Genomic DNA, 21520 nt, shown 5'->3' with positions numbered 1-21520 from the left:
AAAACAGACAAATCTGAAGTGCAGGCTGTTGTAAGGGTCAAAGCTAAAATATAACAAAAGCAATGATAGACCACTGTATGACAACTTTTAGCTTGATTGGCGTGCACAGCTTTCAGCTGGCTGTCCAGACCAGCTGAGTTTGAAGCATGTAACATTCTTGAATGAGGTTGAAATAAGCCAAAAAATTAGTGGAACACTTTCATCATTCTCACGTTGTCTGCTCCCATGTGCAGGTTGTGGTTGTTCAGTCAGGAATGAAGCCCAAAAGTAGCCCAACATTAGTCTACGTTTTACATGACGCAAAGCCTCTTGGAACAAAAACACACCCCGGTCAAAGATATGCCACAGACTACAGTCTCCTCGCAACTGTAGCTGTGCAGCACATAGGTTGAAAACTATCAAACTTCTATCTCAATTTGAACAGCTGACAAAAGAAGTCAATGCATTGGATTCATCAGCTGCTGACATGATCCTCTCGTTAAGAGCCCCGAAAAGATTTTATATGCAAGAAGACAGCCGCTGATCGTGGTGTTTAAAAAAACAACAAGACTATTTTGTTAGAGGCTGTTAGCTAAAGACTCAAACAAACAGAGACTGATTCACATTCCTGCATCACTACTTTATTAGATCCTGGTACAAGGGCTGCTATTTTTATGGGTGTGAGCATAGCTTGATGCACAACTGTTTGGTATGCACGCCACCGGAGGCTGGTTCAGCTATCCGGGCTGCTTCCCAGCCTGGAGAAGAGAAGAAACAGACTGAATCGCAACAAGGCAGAGATACTAATCTTTGTAGAGAAAAACATGTGTCTACCAAAGGCATAGCCTTTGGTGTAGGGCTGGGCAATATAGCTTCATCTAACTAAGAAGTAGATTCTAAGGTAGGGCTGAGTGTTACTGTATATCAGCATCTTACAAGAGGCTCTGCTGCAGTTACTTCCAAAAAAAAATTATCTTTCTGTGGGAGATTAGTTTAAACATAAAGTTGCATTGTGAATTTCTGTGGATGAATTTGTCCCATCTAAAGAAATGAAGAATATAATTATACTGTTTTTCAACCATAAAAACTAGAACCCGACCGATATGGGATTTTTGGGGCTGATGCCGAGGCCGATATTGGGGGCTAAAAAAAGCCGATATCTGATATATTGGCCGATATCGAATATATTGGCTGACAACCGATATTTTGGCCGATATATGAAATAAGAACATTGATATACACAGGATATATACTGTACATGCACACATGTGGACATGTGAATAACCAGTTCCATTTATCTTTGTTTATTTCACAAAGATGCAACTCAGACGAAGTGAACACGTTGTATAATAGTGTTATGCTGTGGCTGTGGACCATATTAGACAGGAAAATGATAAATGGAGAGCCATATTTACATCGCTGTGGCAAATATGCACAAAGAATATGTTTACAATGTGTTTCTTGATAACTCTGAGGAAGGCCACAAGCTTAAAGGTGTCTGTTTTATAATGTTGTTCTCTAAAGATCTACAATTAGTGAAACTTTCTGTCTCCACGCTGGTAGAATATGTCACAGGAAAAATAAACACTGTATAAATGCTTTTCTGGTTTGTGCTTTTCAAAGTAAAAGCCTGGTTTAGCTTTTCTGTAGAGAAACTCCATTTACTTGTACAGAATGCTTTTAATTTTGAATAGTTCCCGACACACTTCCTCTGTACATTGAATCAAGTTGCTTTGAGCACACGGCTTTGAGAGCAGGGAGATGCGGCTGACACGCAGAAAACTTGCGCCCTGTGTAAAAGCCGCACCGACAGGAACCGGAGCTGACATATGCAGCACACGCAAGCAGCAAAACATAATCCTAGTCTGAAACGAGCGTTCATCCTCTATTCTGCTGCAGTCGACCTGCGTGAGAATGGAGCTGCCTGTGAGTGCTTAGGGACGGGGAGGGGCCCATGGCTGCACCCGCTGCTCAGTGAGAAGAGCAACAACGATATGTGCTTTAATGTCAGAGTCTCCAAAACTCTCCAGTAACACCAGAAAAAGTCACTAGATTTGTCGCTAGTTGCCTTTTTGAAAAGAGTCATTAGAGGGGTCTGAAAACTCACTAAATATAGCGACAAAGTCACTAAGCTGGTAACACTGAGTGAGGGAGAGCTGCTGCTGCACTCTGCGTCTGAGGGGGAGGGACGAGGCACTCAGGCTGAGTCCAGCATGGAGACACACAGAGCAACAGGAGCAGAGACATTCCCCTTGCAGCAAAAAAGTTAATATATCGGCCACATATTGATTAATCTGTGAAACGCTATAATCGGCTTGATTAATCGGCCCTCCAATAAATTGGTCGGGCTCTAATAAAAACAATATAAGTCTATAAATAGTGGTTATGAGGAAGTTAACAATCATAAAAACCAAAACAACTAATAACAGTTATTGATAAAACAGCAGCATTGGCCAAAACTTTATTTTAAACATCGTTATCAGCGTCAGCCCTGATTTTCACAATTGGTTCATCACTGGTATGATTATATTACTATCACTGAGAGCAACAGAGTCATTTATTTAGATATGAATATCATATATACCATGAAGAGGAGAAAGTTTCAAGCAGTGTTAACTTTTCTGGGACACATTTGTGTCTTTAAAAGTTATATTTATCAATATTAAAATCACAGGCTTAATGATAAGGACCAAAGATCTTGCCTTTTACTGCTGAATGCCTGATTGCCTTCACATTTTCTTCGTTTAAGAAAAAAAAAGTGTATTTAAAGTCAAATCCTCATGGAACAAATGCTCAGTGTCACACAGGCATTTTTATTTAAGAATATTTCTGTATTTTGGAAGTAGCCACAACAGATTTTAGTCTGCATCCCCTTTAAGGAGAGAGCACTTGGAGTAAAACTAGACTATACAGTGTTATGCACTGGTTAAGATTCTCCATGGATTTGAGCAAATTTAACATTAAAAAATGTGCCAAATATTAAAGTTGGCTTTAATGTACACTGTATAGATTTTTTTTTTTCAATTTATTTTTCTTCCAGAAAACCTCTGTTTGGCACTGTTTACAAAGCAGCAAATGTGCAATGTCTTCTTCCAGTCAGCCCTTTTTTATTCAGTTGTCTTTGTTTCTTAAAACAATAGCAAAAGAAAAAAGGGTAAAAATGGGGTTGTTTCTGTTTTTTATGTTTTAAATGCTTTACTCTTCTTCTCTGAAGTCACCTAGAGTCATGTGGGAAATTCAAGAATAACTCCACCAATGCTTTGAGGCTCTTCCTTTTTTAGCTGCTCTTATTGTTTGTAGGTCACCATAAGCTTCCTCTCGCCCTTTCACAACTTTTTTTATCTTTAAATGTCAGTGTGCTTGTATTTTCTTTCTAATCCTCCAGCAACCTTTATTTAACCCTTAGTGATTGATTAAATTAGGAGATAAATGGTCACAATGAAATGAAATACCTCACACCATCATCTAACAGCTTCATTCATTCATCATTTTGGCTGCAGCTGCCAATCAGCTTCTCTTCAAACAATGGACTTCCAGCCAGAACAGCAGACACAATGAGAGGAAGGGACCAGACTGTGTATTGTTTACTCTCCTCTCATACTCCCGGGGCGTCCAGAAAATCTCTCCCCCTCTCTCCCTCTCTCTCTCGCTCTCCCTCTCTCTGGCTGCGGTGTGCATCTGGTATTATTCCCAGCTGAATGTTGGGTTCACTGAGGCTGCGCGGATCAAACGAGCTAGAATGAATCTGGTATTATGTGATGCAGTGAACAGGTTCGCTGAGTGAGGCTTTAATGTGTTTTTGTACACAAACATCATACTGGGCACAAACTGGAACTTCACTTTTAGGAGTGGCTGATGTGACACTTTGACGTGATGGAGACTTTCCTCCCCCAGTTGTTTAAAGATAAAACACGAAGTGTGTAGATACATAGGTAGGATGTAAAATGAGATTTTTAAATCAGTTTATTAGCCTCGACTAGCTAAACAATGTTGCTGACACAGCAAGTCCCTTCATGAAGGTTTTACTAAAAAGTTTTGTTTAAAGTATGTAGGGATGCGCAGATGCATCGGTTTTAGCTGGTATCAGCCCTTTTGACATTTGCCATCAGCGACAAATAATGTGGGCATGAACAGATGTCAGTGGCTGATGTTTATCTGTGGAGTTGTATCAAAATAATGCTGGCATTAGCTCATTTGACAGCTGATTCAGAGGAGAGATTTAGTATTGGGCTGAAGATATGGCCTGTTTGACAAACTCGGATCTATTTTTTGTGGTGTTGTGTCAAAGGAAAAAAGTAATGAAGAAAACACTGCTATCAGCTGAATTGTTAATATTTTAAACATCTTCCAAAAACAAACAGAAATATATTTTTTTCCTTGTTCCCAAACATTGATCTGAAAGAGACAGAGCAGGAAATGTAGACGAGTCTGTTTGTGAAGTCAGACTGATGAATACATTCAGAGTGATGAATATGGAAATATCTGCAGGCCTCGCTGAGACACTCGGTCCTCACTCTGATTGGCTGTGGGAGAAACAGCTGACAAATCTGTTACTGTGTGTGTCTGTGTGTGACCTCCAACCTTCTCTCCATCCTCACAGATGGGGTTGTCTTTGTCGTCTAAGCGCTCCATCGTGCCTGAAGGTCCCTGAGCTGATTCTGTCCCACCTCCGTCATTTGTTCCCCTGAGCCCCCCCCTTTACTCCCTCACCTTCAACCCACTGCCTTCATGGCTTTGTGGGCCCCCTCCCCTTCCTCCCACCCTCTCTCCTCTGTTTTTTTATGATTACACAATAAGGTCACAGTTACTCCAGTATTGTATAACACTCCTCTTATAGCTCACTCCCAAAAAACAAGCACATGCCCCGACCCACTTCCTCACCCCAGAAGTTTACTCTCTGTTTATGTTTCGGTGTCTGCATCTTAATTTGTAAGCTAGACTCTACGTCTCCTCCTCTGGAGTTCTGGTGTAGGAGATGAAATCATACATATGTTAATTTGTTATCCACACAGTAAATTTACCTGAGTAAATTTTACTCAAATTGAATAAAATTTTACTCTGAAAAATATAACGTGATCCCAGTCTATTTGGAGTAAAATTTAATCTGCTTGCCGAGTAATGTTTTTAGAGTTGTTTTTAGTCTAAAAAGTGTTTTTAATTTACTCTAAATGATGATTATGTACTCCATAATGAACAAAATAAAAACAACTCTACAGCAACTGTACTGCAGATCTTAATTTACTCATTATAGAGCTGTTTTTTCTTAATACTAAGTTATATTTAGTGCTTTCAGAGCTCATCCTTGTTGTTTGTGCACCTTTTCCCTTCCAGTCAACTTTCTATGAATATGCTTTGAAACAGCATCTGAAAACAACCTGCCCTTTCAACAATGATGTTCTGTGGCTTACCCTCTCTGTGAAGGGTGTAAATGATTGTCTTCTTCACAATAGTAAAGTCAGCAGTCTTCCTCTTGATTTAAGTGGTGTGTATCAAACCATAATGAGAGCATGAAAACTCAGGAAACCTTTGCAAATTGTACTTGAATATTCTGTTATTTTGAGATTGTCAATTTTAGATTTTGTGAGCTGTAATCGTCAAGATTGAAATGTTAAAAAATAGTCTTGAAATATTTTACTTTGTATGAGATTAATCTAGAATTAATGGAAGTTTAACTTTTTGAAGTAAATCATGGGGAAAAATAATCTTTTGCATGATATTCTATTTTTATTTTAAGATGTACCTGCATGTTCATTTATTTTTGTTTTTTATGTGTTTCTTATTTTCCTTATTTAGGTCTTAAAACCATGTTCTGATTTCGGGTATCTGACACACACAAATATGTTGCTTGTCACTGTGTTGCGTAAATATTATCAACCATTTCAGATGACCCTCAAAGTTACGTTTGATCTAAATCATCAGCTCCATGAGTGTAACTCATGATTAAACAGGAGCTCACTGTTGCATAGTGCTCAGTTCTCCAACTGCTGATGGCCTAACAGCCAGATCTTTAAAGAAGCTTAGTCATAAAAAAGGAGAACACGTGCTGCCTCTCATGTTGTTAGAGATTACAACTTGAAAAACATAAAGTTTAGAAGCACATACTTGCATTTTTTTAACACTTTTATTGTGAAAGAGCTCAAACATGTGTGGCTCAGATGTCACTAGAAGGCAGCTGTTATTGTTTTTCTATCATAACAGTAGGGTTTATCAGTTGTAACTAATATCTCCTCTTTGGTCCCTCTCCTGTAGATCCTCTCCGGTGTCGAGTGAGGAGCTCCTGCTCAGCTGTGGTTTCCTTCTCTGTAAAGGCCTTGTGTCACGTATGGACCTAGTCTCCATCCACCTTCCCTCCTGCCCTCGTCTCTTCTCCTTCCTCTCCCTTGCTTGGGGCTTTGTAGCAGATGTGGACATAGAGAGCGAGAAGTACCGTCATGTAGGAGCAGCCAGATTCACCGTGGGCACACTGGTGAGGCTGGCCTCCCTCCGCGTTTACAAAGGCCGGCTGGCTTACTTGCCCTCCCCTGAGGACTGTAACAACCAGGCATGTTTTAGGAATAACTTGACTCTGCACTGCAACAATCAGACGTTAACTCTGGATCTGTGTAACCGGTCAAGAGACTCTTTATGCCACAACACCTTCCACAACTCCTGCCACTCCAACAACTCCCTAAAGGTGCGGCGAACAGAAAACACTCCGTCTAGAAGTCCCACTAAAACTCTAAATGGACCACCGGACTCTCTCATGCTGCCCCTGGACCAGCAGCTACCCAGAGACTGGGTGGTGGTGCAGGAGGAGGACTTCGTCCTTGTCCTGGCCATGTACCAGTCCCACTTGGCCGAGGATCTTCTGGCAGCACCAGATGCTGCCCCGGATGACGGTGTAATCCATCTCTTCTATGTTCGAGCAGGAATATCCCGCGCTGCGCTGCTGAAGCTGTTCTTGGCGATGGAGAAGGGCGCACATCTGGCGACAAACTGCCAACATCTGGTGTATGTGAAGGTGCGGGCACTCAGGCTGGAGCCGTTTTCACCCAAAGGGATCATAACAGTGGATGGAGAAGTGGTGGAGTATGGGCCGGTGCAGGCGGAGGTGCACAGAGGACTGGCCAGATTAATCAGTGGATGAACTGAACCAACATTTTTTCATTTTCACTCTTTAATGCCCAATAAACACACTTAAGCCTTTAAAATTAGAAAATGCAGGTACAGATGAAAGGAATGGATGTTAGACTCAATCACTGTTAAGGTAACGACAGCCTCTCAGAGGTAAATAGAAAACTGTGTTGTGTGGAAACATATGGGATGACAGCTGTGATTATAACAAAAAAAAGGGCCATTTATGGAGACCCAAAGTGTTTAATATGCATCCACAAAACAGACGAATTAATAAATGAAAAGAAAATTCTTAATATAGATATAGTAAATTATAAAATAATCAAAAAAGGGAAAAAGACATTTTTAGTGTGTTGTTATTATATTTATGAAATGCAGTATCACTGTTTTTCCCCACAATGGAGCACTTATGGCAGAAATCTCTCATATCAAAGTTTCCTTTCTTCACCAGCTTGTATCTCTCATAGCCTTGATCGGTCTCAAGACAAACAGCAGAGACAGCTCTGTGACTGGATGTCTTTTGTGAAAATAACCTCAAATTAAGGCTCAGTCCCATTTCTAACTTTTAATTCTTGAAATCAGTTTAAAATGTCCCTTAAAACAGACACAAGGGTTAGTGGTAAAATCCTCCCCCTTCAAACTCCTGAAACATCCTCAGTGGTCATCAACAGCATTAGTGTAAATGTCAATAAAACCGGACATTTCTAGCTTCAAAATCAAAAGAACCATAATGCATTGAAATAACATTAAATTGTGATATTAGATTGTTGTTGCTATTTTCAAATCTTGCTGATGAATTGCAAGACATTGTTAGAAATTTACCTTAAAACTCTGTTTGTGGTCTGCCTCTGGAAAATTCCAAATCATGTATTTCAACAAGAAAATACATGAATGTGTAAAATGTAGGGGTGAACGCAAGAGGTGTAGAGGAATAGAGCCTCAATGGCTCTGTATGAAAGCTTTAAGCAGATATCTAATCATAAAATTGAATATGCCTGGTTGTTCTGATCATCTCATTCACTCTAAAAAAAATAAAATAAAATTAACAGTGGAAATATTGTGACATAAAATCAGTGTACTAAAAGGATATTTTGAGCCTAAAACTGACACCTACAATAAAAGGTATCATATTTCAGGTTTATTAAGTGTTAAGATATTTACAAAATAATTATTAAAGTTATGTATGAATTAATTGAGTATTAACAGTTTGGGTCTTCATAGCAAAAAATAAAATAACAAACAAATCCATCAGCATCCGTAGCCTGCATCCTCTGAGCGTGTTTGTTGCTGCATGAGGACAGTTTCTGACACATTGCTTTGAGTTGCAGCTTCTTATGCAACAGCAGAGGGTGAATTTGTCTGCATAGCTTTTCTGCAACTTTCAGTGCACATGTGAGTGTGATGCAGTAAACAATCAGGAGCAGTGCTGTCAGTGCCATCCATATTTTGCACATTTAGTCATCAAGCTGTGCATGGGTTCATTAATCAGAGAAATCCTCATATTCTCAATATAAATGAAAGTCTGAAACTTCTGAATTCTGGTATTCTGGTAATAATAATAATAATAATAACTTTATTTGTATAGCACTTTTAAAAGCATGGGTTTACAAAGTGCTTTGACAAGTGCAGAAGCAAGTAGAGGTGCGACGGTGCTTATCAGATCTAATATTAATCACTGCTCAGAGATGAGAGAGAGCATCAGCTGGACCATCTTTAGATATGACTGCTTATATTTATAGTGTTTTCTCATATCAAAGCTCATTCTAATGGACACGAAACTTTCTAAAGTGTCTGATCAGTGGTTAAAGAGTATAGAGAGGGTTTAATTGGTTGCCTTGAAGAGCCACTCCTTTCTAGCCTTCCGAACAAACCATGTTACCTTAATTTTACCAAAGAACAAGTTAGTTATAAATCTTAATTGATAATTAAATTATACTTTGATCAAAGGGACATGCCAATTCCAAACACAAGTCTTACAAAAGGTCAGCGATTAATAATTACTGGAGTTTTTGTGTAACCACTCTTTCATAAACCTACAGGTCCATTAAACTGGTTTGTTGCATCTGTGTGGCATTTAAGTGGCTCAGCCAATGCTGAGATAATAAATCACTCACAAAGGTTGATGCAGACCAGGTAAGACGTGATCCTTCATAGAAATAAACACTAAACTCACACTGATAAACCCTGTGATCCTGTTCAGTGAGTCCTGCATCCTCCATCTTCTTCATCTTCCTCCTCTTCTTTCATCCATCCATCCGCTGCTTTGAGCACTGCGGTGCTCTGCAGAGTGGTCTCGGGCTGTGTCTCTGGCTCCAGCTGCTTTTCAGATGCACAAACACATGCAGGCTGTCCCTGTGGAAGACTTATTACTGATCATCACCGAAATGTCCTTAACATCCCGTTTTAAGTCATAGAGAGGAAATGATGATGGAGGATTCAGGCCTGCTTTAACAGTAAAGTCTGATTTCTTTTAAGATGTTTGTAATTGTGATTTAAATCATTTCAGACATCTGGCACAGAAAGGTTAAAACAAAATCAGACTTCTGAGTCAAAGTAAAATGAACTCCTGAGAAGTCATGCCTTAAATGAGGCGTTATGGGGGGTTGAAGCGGGTTAACACAGCCTATTATTGAGTCCACAGAGGGGGGGTGGGGGATGTGGAGGAGGAGAGATATCGACGTGTTAAATGCTGCATGAGGGAGGCGGCGTTGTGTTCCTGACAGGGCGCCCTCATTCTTCCTCCTCACCACAACAAATCATTTGGGAACATTAGCAAACTGTCCTGCAGCTGACAGAGAGAGATGGATGTTTTATTTGAATTCCTCCTCATGAAAACACACAGAGCGTAGAATAAGAACCTCTGACCCAATAAGAAGGTTGTATTTTACCTCCACAGCTTCAACACTTAACCGTTTTATGTCTGGAGAACTGGTACCTTGATTGTGTGGAAAAACTGACCAAATTTAATTCTTTTACAGAAATGTTGTACATGTTTTTGCACAATCTATTTTTGATGCCAAGCATTGTGAAGCCTTCATGGAACATTGATGTTTACTCTGTCTTTTTTTTTCTCATTTTGTTTGTCTTTCCTCATGAAGGACTCTGAGTGACAAGCACAGATGAGAACGGTACTTGAAGACAAGCTTTTTCCTCATTGCTTTTGCATATATTTTTTTAAAGGGTGATGTGTTCACTAGCACTTAAAATACAAGACCTGTCACTGCAGAGCTTGTGTTTCAAATCATTCTGGAGAAAAAAAAACAGTATGTCTTATTTTTGGGTCAACCAAAGAGGGTTTTTCCTTCATTGTTTTTTTTTTTTATTTTCTATTTTTTAAATTAAAAACATTTCAGGGCCTTACACTGTTAAGTTATTAATACGAAACAGAAAAAGCGATTTCAAACTTATGCATCTTTGCCTCTTCCTTTTTTCTGGTGACCCCTCTGAGCTGTTCAACTGTTCTCAAACATTTTATTTCCTATGCAAAGTCAGATCTGTTGTAGAGTGATGCAGTGCTCCTTCTGTTTGATGTGCCTTGGCTGTGCTGCCTCCTAGTGGTGTGAACACGGGGTGCATTTGCTGATCTCTCATTTGAAAGAAAAGAATACGTTTACTCATCATCATTATTTAAAGAAAAACTTTGTGATGCTTGGTGAAGTTAAAGAAAAATACAGTGAGAAACTAGCATGGAGCTTTTTTATAACCCTGCATCAAACATTGAAGTGTAAAGAAACTATTCAAACTGATGCCTCCTCTTCAATACCTGAAGGGTAGATCCTTTCTGGGATGATGATGGACCTTAAGTTCGTGCTTTTGTCTCCCTGCTGATTTGCTGTTTGTGTCTTTTACCTACTGCTTCATGACTGTCGTTAACATTTCTGGTGAAGGGAAATTGTTGTTTTTGTTTAATTTCTTGCACACTGAAGATTGAATGATTGATTCTTTATTCACAGAGAGATCTATTTTTCCATTAGACAAATGTCTGTAATTTTTCTATTGTCAAATCAAACATTCTGAAAAGTGGAGTGTTTTTGATTGATGAATAAATAAATGTTGAAACAAATGGCTATGACAGGTTTGGTTCATTTGGTTTACACTGACACTTAACAGTGTAGAGTAAGTATGATAGATCACTGTGTTATGAACCCCCAGGTCAAATTTCAGTCACATAAAGCATCTCCAAGTTTATAAAATTAAGCTTCAAATCATGAAAAATGAGGCAGTAAAATCTGCTCCAGGATGGTGTGGGCGTGTCTGTTGAATGAGCTGAAACCACGCCCACTCAGGACAGGGGTAGTCTGCAGCATTAACCCCCTCACTCATGGTGTCATACTTGGAAAAATATTTTCCCCTAAAAACATGAACCAATAAACAAAACATGCATAACTATAACTTTGCAATGAAACATGAACATTATAGAATGGTACAAGAGTACAAGACTGAATTCCTTTGCACAAAATGAACCAGAAGTCCCTGCTCCAGGTGACTGCTTCCTTCCACAATATTGTAGTGTTAGAGGGGCGGGGTCATTCTCTACTGTGGGCTCATGACATCATGAGCCCACATATTGGCCCCGCCCACATGAAACCAAGCCAGGAAAGAGATGAAAGAGATGAAATGGCCTAAATCCAGAATTCAGTCTCATGTAGAGACTGTCAGATTTTTCACATGTTTACAACAACCATATTCCAACATTTGTAGAGTGTTAGGACAAAAACTTTGGATTTCAATTTACAGGGTCTTTAATTGGATGAAGTAGTAATGGGGAATGAAATGAGCTTTGTAAAGCCTCAGTTGTACAGCGCCTATGGAAACTACTCACCTCCTTGGGTGTTTCATCCCTTTATTGATGTTATAAATCAGTCATGGTCAATATGACTTGGCTTTTTTTTTCACCCCCCAGCCCCCGATTTCAACAAAGTAATGTCAACTACATGAATAAAAAAAATGTAATGTAAGATAAGTGACTGCATAAATATTCACCCTGGTCAGTATTTATTAGATCATCCGTGGCTGCCATCACAACACTAAGTCTGTGTGGATAGGCTGCAATTTTACTCCATTCCTCTTTGCAAAACTGCTCAAGCTCTGTCAGGTTGCATGCAGATTTGGTGTGAAAAGCCCTCTTCAGACAGAGAAATAGAAAGAAAATAGTACCATTCATGACTACTTAGCTTGTGTTTGACTTGCTTAAGGTTTGGCATTGATTGTTTTCCCCCTGGTATTTCAGTCATCATCAAAATCTCCTAATAATGCTTAACACACATTGGAAAACATGAACACTTCTCCAAGCAAGAGCTGTGTCCTAAACCTCCCTTTGCATGCAAAACAAGCCAGTTAGCATGTCAACTTTAGCAAGTGAATCAAACATGCTCACCGATTTAACATAATTTAACTGCTCATCAAGACCAAATTGTAGCGTCAGGTTGAAATGGGTAGGCCGGGACAAATGATTTACTAACTTAGCCTTAGCCTTTCCAATGAAACCAAAATTAGCTTAAAGGGATACTTCAACATTTTGGCAAATTTGCCCATTGCCATAATTCCTATAGTCTTAGTAATAGGTCAGTTTCCTTTAGTTGTGGGTGCAAGCTGTTTCTAGATCTGGGGGGACCGTTAAACCAGCTGCACCGCTAATGCTATGTTAGCAGACGGAATTTTTGCTTTCCCTCATCAAACTCATCAAATACACAATCCAACAACTCCAAAATACTCTCGTGGACAAGTCGTGATCTGTACATTCACCACGCTCTTCTGGTAATTTAAAAAGATGTGGAGAGGTGTTTTCCTGTCTAAATGGAAAGAACTATAAAAGTTCAGAAGGGTTTACATAAATAAATACAAGTATGTCAAGTTTTGCCCCAAACTCATGTCCCTGAATGAAAGAAAATAAAGCTTTATTAGTTTTATTGTGACCAAAGACAGTCTTGAAGTCTGTTAATCTTTGCCATTATTCTCTGGTCCAGGGACATCACTAGGATAAAAAGATGGGCCAGCTTGGCCCCAACGGTTGCAGGTAATGTGTGCACATAGGGTGCCAAATTTAAAGGTCTATGTTGGGGTGGGTTTATGGAAAAGATGTTGGATAATGTATCAATTGATGCATTTAGTAAAAATTTAACAATTCACCCATCTAGGTGTAGATATCTTTCAATCTGACTTATGTTTTCCTGAGACCTGATGCTTTTTATCTGAGGTCTGACACCTGAGTCTAAGACCTGAGGATGTCCTAAAATTGACACCGTACACAGGAGAGGGTGGAGTGGAAAGCTTAGAGTCTGGAGATTCAGAGGACTTTCAAACAAACTGTTTTGACTCTGATGAAGACACTGTATGCATTGAAAACCTGAATGTATTTAAATGTTTCAGTTAACAAATAAAAGTGTCACTTTGTGAAGAGTGCCTTTGAAAGCTGTTGGTTTAGGTCACTGCATGTTTGAGGTTGATTCACACATCCTGTGTTACACTTTTCTCTCTTGTATTTTCCTTATAGTGTAGAAGAACTCTTACAATATATATAACAGTATCTTATGAGCAGGATCATTATTAAAATAATGCACAGTGCTTTTAATGTACACACTTTAAGAATATTCACCTCAGAGTTAGTAGAAAAACACACAAATCACAAACAACATCCATAGTGTAGAACTAGAACTGCTATTGAAAGATTGAAAATATTAAAGAACATTTTTTTTCATCTGTACACTGAGGTATGAACTATGGTAAAACACATAAGTGTTGGTTTTAGAGCTGAAATTTGCACCAAACTGATAAAAATCTGGATTTTACTGCTTTTAATTAGCTCAAACGGACATCTGCCTTAGAAAATCTTTCCTGTAAAGGGGGGGCTTATGTGACGTAGAAACCGACCATCGTTAGGTTTCTATGTCACAACTTCTATATAAAAGGTAGAATGTCACCGCCTTCTCACCACCTCACCCCGCCCTTGAATTGGCGTCTGTGGTATTATCCTGGGTTTTGGCGACCTGTGTGCTAGCTGAGCTATCGTTACGAACTTTTCAACATTGCAGCTTACTTTCTTAAATTTGAGTTTTTTTTTGTTTTTTTTTTTAATCACTGCCCACTTTGTTTTTTCTGAACCCACAATGGTTCAGACCTGTTCTTTTACCGGTTGTAGAAGCAAGACCGAACTTCATTCATTCCCCGTGGACCCTCATATGGCTTGTCAGTGGCTGCAGGTGGCGGGACTGCCACTAAATAGCAACTCTGTATAGGTCTCTATTTGAGCCACATTTAATCTATTGTAATGTGATATGGTGTAATACATATCCTAGTTATGTTGATACATTACAAATCTTACAAAAGAAAGTTATACGAGCAATATCAAGGGCTAAGTTTAATGCTCTCTCTGACCCTCTCTTCTATAACCTCAAACTTTTGAAGCTCACTGAATGTAATATTTTTCAAAATGCTTGTACAATGTTTAATGTAGTATATAGACTCAATGATAGACTATGTGACCTTATTCCAATTTACACTCCCTCTCATGCACGTAATACAGGGAACAAACAACTCCTAACGGGCAAGAAGCATAAGCTGAAGAGTACAAGTTTTAGTGTGACATGTTGAGGTCCACAAATCTGGAATAAGCTTGAAACCACTATAAAAATATCATCATCCTTGTCTATCTTCAAAAAGAGAGCCTAAAACAACAATATGATCATTCCTAAACCTCAAAGGGTTTCTGTTTTTTTTTTTTAACAGCTTTCCATACGAAATCATACTCATATTGACATATAACATTTTACATATTGATTTATACTGTTATTTTCAAAGTGTCATTGTCTATATGTATTGTATCAGTGAAATATTTAGGATTTTTAGAGTAAATTTTAGGGTATTTTAGAGTTTTGGGTTAATGTTAGGAATTGTGTTTGAATCTGTAGTTGTGTGTGGTGTGTGTTTTGAATGCAGTCTGTAAATGTATGGCTATGTCTGGGCCCCATCTAAAAGCTCTACGTAGCTTCTCGGGAGTCCCTTTTCACAGACAAGTTTTTTAATTACGTATCATGATGAATTGTATTGTATTTTAATAATTTGTGAATAAAACTGAACTGAACTGAAGTGAACACTAGCACATTGTGTGTTTGCAATCTTCATTTTTCTCAAGAGTGCTATGTGAACTACATGGAGTATGAGTCCGGATTTCTGTCACCCAGATGTCTTCATCTCACTTCTTCGGCAGTTCCTAACCCAGCAAACTCTCCAACATTACCGTGCTCAGTAAGCGTGCAGTCTGAACATACAAAAACACTGTTGTGCTAATACTACAGTTAACTAGTTAAAGCCTAAACTGTCGAGAGAAACTGTCAGTAGTTTCAAACATTTGCTCACGCTGTTGTCTTGCTAACCAACTCGAATTTGAGTGCCGAAATAAGCTGTTCTGTGATAATGTGTCTGTCTGTGCTGACATTAACTTCCAAGTTATATGGTCACGAACAATGTTCCCTCCTTTACCTTACCTCGATACTTCTCACATGTGAGCTGTTCTTTCTCAAGAGCAGAGGTGGCTTCATCAGCTCTTTGCTACACCTCAGAAGTTTTTATCTTTTCCTCAGAGTACATCTTTGAGTTGTGTCTGCCTGGTTATGCTCTCCACCTGATGAGCTTCAAGCTCAGCAATGGCAGACTTCTCTGTAAGGCGCCCAGAGAGACCCATACAGTCATACATACAGTCGAGTCTGTCACACTGTCTCTCTGCTTCCTGGAGTTTGGCCCTTATATCTGAATTCTCCCCCTTCAATGTCTCCAGGTCATTCTTGAGACACTCGGAGGATCCAGAGGTTTCTCCCAGCTGGAATTTCAGAGCTTTGACTTCAGCCTCACTTTTTCCTAAAGCCAGGGGTCTTCTCAGTGAGCTGTGCCTGTTGCATCTGACAATTGCATATGCTTTAGCATACTGAGCCTTCTCTGCTGTCAGCTCCATGCAACTGTCTTTTTCATCCATAAGCTGTTTTTGAGCACTCTGGGCAGCCTTGAGTTTACTCTGCAGCTTACTGATCTCAAACTTCTGTTGTTGGTTTTTCTCAGTCAGATCGTCTTTGTCTTTCTGCAGCTCAGAGACAGTGGCTCATAGTCCTTCCAGAATGAACAGCGTTTTGCCTGTTCTCTGATGTTTGCAGCCCACTTGTTTACTTTCTCCTGCAGGGAGGAGATAATCTGCTCATTGCCTTCAAGTTTAGGTTCAAGGCTCTTGTTGAAAAACGCATGCTAAAGTGCCCTCTTAGGAGGCAAAAGCGTGCTAAAGTGCCCTCTTGGAAAGGAAAAACACATGTAAAAGTGCCCTCTTGGGAGCCAAAACATGTGCTTAAGTGCCCTCGAGAGCCAAAACACATGTTAAAGTGCCCTTGTTGGAGGCCAAAACGTGTGCTAAAGTGCCCTCCTGGTTGGCAAAACACACTAAACTGCCCTCTTGGGTGGAAAAAACACACTAAACTCCAGAAGACCATTAGGACCAAGAAATACTATTAACCATTACTGTTGCAATGACTTTTATTTTGGGCTCTTTTTTGATCTATATTGAGCCAGAACTATATCTCACAGAACCAGTTTGGATTATCTGGTGCTAATATGGTGTTAAAATGCACTAGAATACAGGAAATGGCATCTACTTCATTGAAAATGTCCTGGGGGAAGACCCTCAGACCCCCTAGAGATTTATTTATTTATTTATTTCTGTGTGTTCTTCACAGTCCAGTGTTAAATCTACACAGTTCTTATGGATGCTGATCCTAACTACAAACTAACTTGAGTAGTCTGTCTAGTTAGTCTGTTTTAAGGCTATATAATGTGCCACTTGTATAACATATAAACATGTCTAAAGTGCCCTCGAAAACCCGCAAGACTTAGTGCCCTCTTCAGTGGCGAGAACGCGCTGTATGTGCCCTTTTTTCTTTTTGCCCTTGCCCTTGAAAAGGTTTGTGCACGCCGCTGGATCAGCGTGTTCATCAGACCCCTTATGACTTTCACGTCTTTTCCAAGATGTTTCCAGACTCTCCGAGTTGTCTGGTCTCTCTGATCTCTTGGACCTCCAAGATCTCGCTGATGTGTCCGGTCTCAATGAACTCTGGGGTCTATTAGATCTCGATGAAGTCTCTGATTTTTTAGATTTTAGAGATCTTTAGGATCTTGTAGATCTCACTGACTCAGAGTCCTCTAGTATCTCCTCTTCAATCTCTTCTGGTATTTCCTCCTCAATCTCCTCAGATATCTCTCTCTCTCACTCTCATCTGGATCGTGGAATGTTATTTTGAAATTTCCTTTCTCCCAAAAGAGCCTTCGTTTTCCTGCATGAAAAGTCTACCAGATCTGATGTCGGGCATTTTCTTATCTTTAAGAAAAGACGATGTCTTACTTGAAGTACAGAATCAAAACTCACAGGGATAAACTCAAACGTAACAAAGTGTTCTCAGTTAATACAAGAGCTGTTTGTCTACAAGTCAGGAGTTAAGAATCCATTCTCAAAACCGCTGTTTGAATCAAACCAAAATACACAAAACAACACCTTGTCACTTCACTTACATGTTTGTTTAGCTTTTTGTTTAAGAGTTTGTAAAAGCATGGACATTTTAAAAAAGGGGAAAAAAATCAGTACAGAACTGCCAGTTGATCATAAAGTGATTCAATCAAACTTTATATGGAGGCTCTAAAAATGAGTAGATCATGAAAGTTTTCATCTTTCCCTGTCAAACACAGTAATTCCATGGTTAGCGGACCAGTTTCTGGTAGTTGTGCTTCACTATGGGCAAGTCCTGCTGGAAAAGGAAATCAGTATCTCCATAAAGCTTCACAAAAATCTACTGATAGATGGCTGAAAGCGTTGACTCTGGATATGATAAGGCATGATGGACCAACAGCAGCAGATGACATGGCACCCCAAACCATGCTCCCTTCTTTTAGTGATGTAAAATTAGTCCACCACTGCTCCTTAATGTCTCATTTAACTTAAGAAACAACACAAAAAACTCCCAGACAGCTCAGTGGAGAAGTCAAAAGTCATCTGAATCTTCCGTTACCAAACATTCACCTTTTTCCTGTCTGCTCCCTTCTCAGTCAATAACTTGTTCCTTTTTCTGTGGTTAAGTTCATATTAAAATCTTTGATGCGCCTATAAAAGCAGACCTGTATATAAACACAAAGTCCAAAATGACACCAAAGAGTTTTAAATGTGAAATAGTGAATTTTAAAATGTGATGAAAGAATAAGAGGATAATAATGATTGACTACAATTCTGAAATTTATCGTAAATAAAAAAATTAACTGTGACAGCCTTAGAAAATGCTTTTAAAAGAAAAATAAATATACATTTATTCAAACATTATTATTGAACACATAGAAAAGAATAACAAAGGTTCAAATAAGCTATTGATGACGTGTTTTCTTATTGTTATAATTGTGACCCAAAAAAAGGTTTTTCTGTTGTTGTGTCAAGGAGATATTTCATATGTGACTGCTGATTAACACAAGGTTTACTGTTGCTTTTCAGAACCACTGTGTTGGGTAACTTCACCACTAGGTGGGATTATCAGTCAGTGTCACAAGGACATAACAGGATGATACAAAAATTTATGTTAAACTTGAAATAATACCAACCAAAGCTTGTATATATCTAAATCATAATTGTGATGTGTAGCAAATGTATGTATTGTTTGTAATGTTGCATTCCTGTAGATGGAGAGGAAAGCTAACCAGAGTCAGCATCATTGTTGTGTAAGCATACTTGGCCAATAAAGCTGATTCTGAGTGCAAGCCCGCTCTGGGCCCAGCACACTATGGCCGCTGAGTTGTCTAGTATCAGGAAGACATCTCAGTCATCTCACATGCACATTTGTAAGAAGTAATGTACAAACTGTAACTGAAATTACTGTGGTGAAAAGGCTCACCCCATATGCAGATGTGCACTAATAGATCATACTAACTGTAATGTGAAGCACTGTGGTAAAATGCAGCATGTCATATGCATATGTGCACCAGGTAACCTATTATAATCCTAATCAGTAATGTAATCTATGTTCTGTACTCAAATGTTGAAGTAATGAATATTATCATCGTAATTCAGATACTGTGAGAAGGCTCCCTCATACGCTCATCTTGCACGGATGAAATGTGTTACATCATGTAAAGCTGCGCACAGCCTTACATATTGTACGCTTCGGATCATGTGCAGTCAGCCTTCTTGTAGCCTTTACACTTCTTGCAACCATGCTATTAAGACCCACAGACCTGTTTATACTAAAAACCTTAACAAAGTTATTACATGTTTGCTTGGGCCATATTGAAATCACGTGTCTTCTACACTAAGTCTTTGCACAGGTTTTGTTCTTCTACAGCTCAAAACGTATTGTTGCTTGAAATTGTATACATGCTCATTTGTGTGCATCTGAAAAGGTTTGTATTTGTGTTGTCTTTAAATGTATATGTAATTTTGGATTATTGTCTAATTTGTACTTTTAGATGTAAGTAGAAGTTGTCATTTGGGATGGGAATCGTTAATTTTTATTGAAATTGATACTTTTATCAATACTCTTTATCGAGCCGAGTCTTTATTGATACCACTATTGAAGTTTCTCATCAAAAAATTAATTTTCTTATTTTTTGAGACATTTGAACATATCATATCATGTTGGATACAGTCGTCTAATTTACTGAGGTTACCAGACACACCATATTTTCCGTCTTTCAGCTCATAGTTCACTTATTAACTTCAATTTGTCAATTCCATTCTGGATCTCTACATTGCGTTTATATTTTTAACAAACAGGACTTGTTGCAAAGTTTATGACTGCCTATTACTCCCAGTGCAGGCAGAGTCTTTCTTCCTCAAGCTGACAGTTGAGGGTAAAACATTCTGGTTTTATGTGATGCACAATAAGTATGATGTACTTTTAGTTTATTTTCCCTCCTTGCAAGAACTGATGTATGTTTTTACACCAGGTATATCTTAAAAAGATGTTACGTCACGGAGCAGATACTGGATGCCTTGCTTTCCCTCGGGAAAGTAGATCCATCCATCAGCCTTATTCTCAGCGCGTGTGTCGCTGAGTGGGAAAAAATCTGAGAGGCATCTGGCTGCAGACCTCTATGGTGGGGCATTCAGCAGCAGACCTCTACACTGGGGCGATGACAGTTGCTGATCTCAAACATGACAGACAAACGAGAGGAGCACAGGAACACATATAAAAACTTTTTAAAACTTTTTTGTTTGTTTGTTGGTTTTAACCAAAGTATTTAAACTGTAAGAAAATTTTAAGGATTGAAAACAAAGTAACTTTTTCCCCCTATGAGGATTAAAGACATGAGACCATCATCTTTATGCAAAAATAAGTGATAATACACACAAAAATGTATGCTATTTACTACTAAAGACACAACTTTTTAATCTAGTGGTATTTTATTTTTTGTAAAAATACATTACGTTCAGTATCAGTTTTCAGTGAATTTCTACCACTAATTTCGATCCTAAGCCATTGTAGCTAAATGCTTTAATTATGAGACGGTGATGACGCCACTTCCTGCAGCCGGAGTACTGTCTGAAATCATTTTTGTGTTTTGCAGTTGAGTCCACTATATGCTGCTCAGTATAGTGGACAGGGAGTAGGGAATGAGTGTGTGGTTTTGGACAGAGCCATGGCTATTTTTACACAACAGCAGTTTTATAAAAAAAAAAAAAAAAAAAAAAAAAAAAAAAAGATTGAAACTCTACCAAGTCTTGCAATAGTATTGCAATAGTAATCGGGTAATGGTGTTTCACATATCCATCTGCATAGATGGCGTTTGGGAAAGGGCAGAAGCTTTGACAAAACTCGAAGGGTGATTGGATGAATGTTCTGTCACATCTTTACGGGCCAATCAGAGCAACAAAACATGTGACATAGCCGCTAACAAGCTACACCCTTGCTGTTTTTGAAAATGCCGAAAAATGGTGGTGTTTTTCTTTTAACGAAGAAATGTCGTCAAGTTCTGATAAAACGTATACTTTAGCAGCATCCACACTAATGTCTTCCACCATAATTGTACCGGCCTCTTGGTGCTGCTTGCTTATGTCACTACTCTGCTGCGCCCAAAAGTACTGTCCCTTGACGCTGATTGGTCCTGTCACTTTCTAATCGGACCCACATGGTTCAGACAGGAGCTTTGCAAGATGGATTTGCCAGTAAGAAACATGGAAACAGGGGAATCCATCTGCTTTGCAAGGTTAGTTTATACTGGTATTTGTGAATTTGTTGATATTTGCATATAGGGACAGGTGTGACTTAGGTGCAGCTTGCTTGGCTGGGAAGTTTGTTTACGGTTTGTATCAATTTCCCCTCTGCCCATGCCCCAGGCATCAGATGCTATCTTTTTCTGACATTTGCACAGGTTCCATGCATGCAAGAAGCAGTGCAATTTTTTATGGATCTGGCTCCAA

The 21520-nt window shown here is 39.0% G+C and overlaps 1 protein-coding gene across 1 annotated transcript in view; it reads left to right on the top strand.

Moving 5' to 3' along the window:
* The window catches only part of LOC121508668 (sphingosine kinase 1-like), a 54242-nt gene extending 44564 nt beyond the window's left edge, over positions 1 to 9678 (top strand). The window contains exon 5 of the mRNA XM_041785661.1: positions 6229 to 9678. Within this exon, the coding sequence (XP_041641595.1) occupies positions 6229 to 7105 (877 nt within the window). The 3' untranslated portion in view covers positions 7106 to 9678. The remainder of the gene's footprint in view (positions 1 to 6228) is intronic.
* The last annotated feature ends 11842 nt before the right edge of the window (positions 9679 to 21520 follow it).

The sequence above is a fragment of the Cheilinus undulatus genome, linkage group 4 (genome assembly GCF_018320785.1).
Source record: "Cheilinus undulatus linkage group 4, ASM1832078v1, whole genome shotgun sequence".
In the NCBI taxonomy this organism is placed as follows: Eukaryota; Metazoa; Chordata; class Actinopteri; order Labriformes; family Labridae; genus Cheilinus; species Cheilinus undulatus.
Note: the sequence above shows the minus strand (reverse complement) of the source record. Positions and strands in the feature narration are given on the sequence as shown.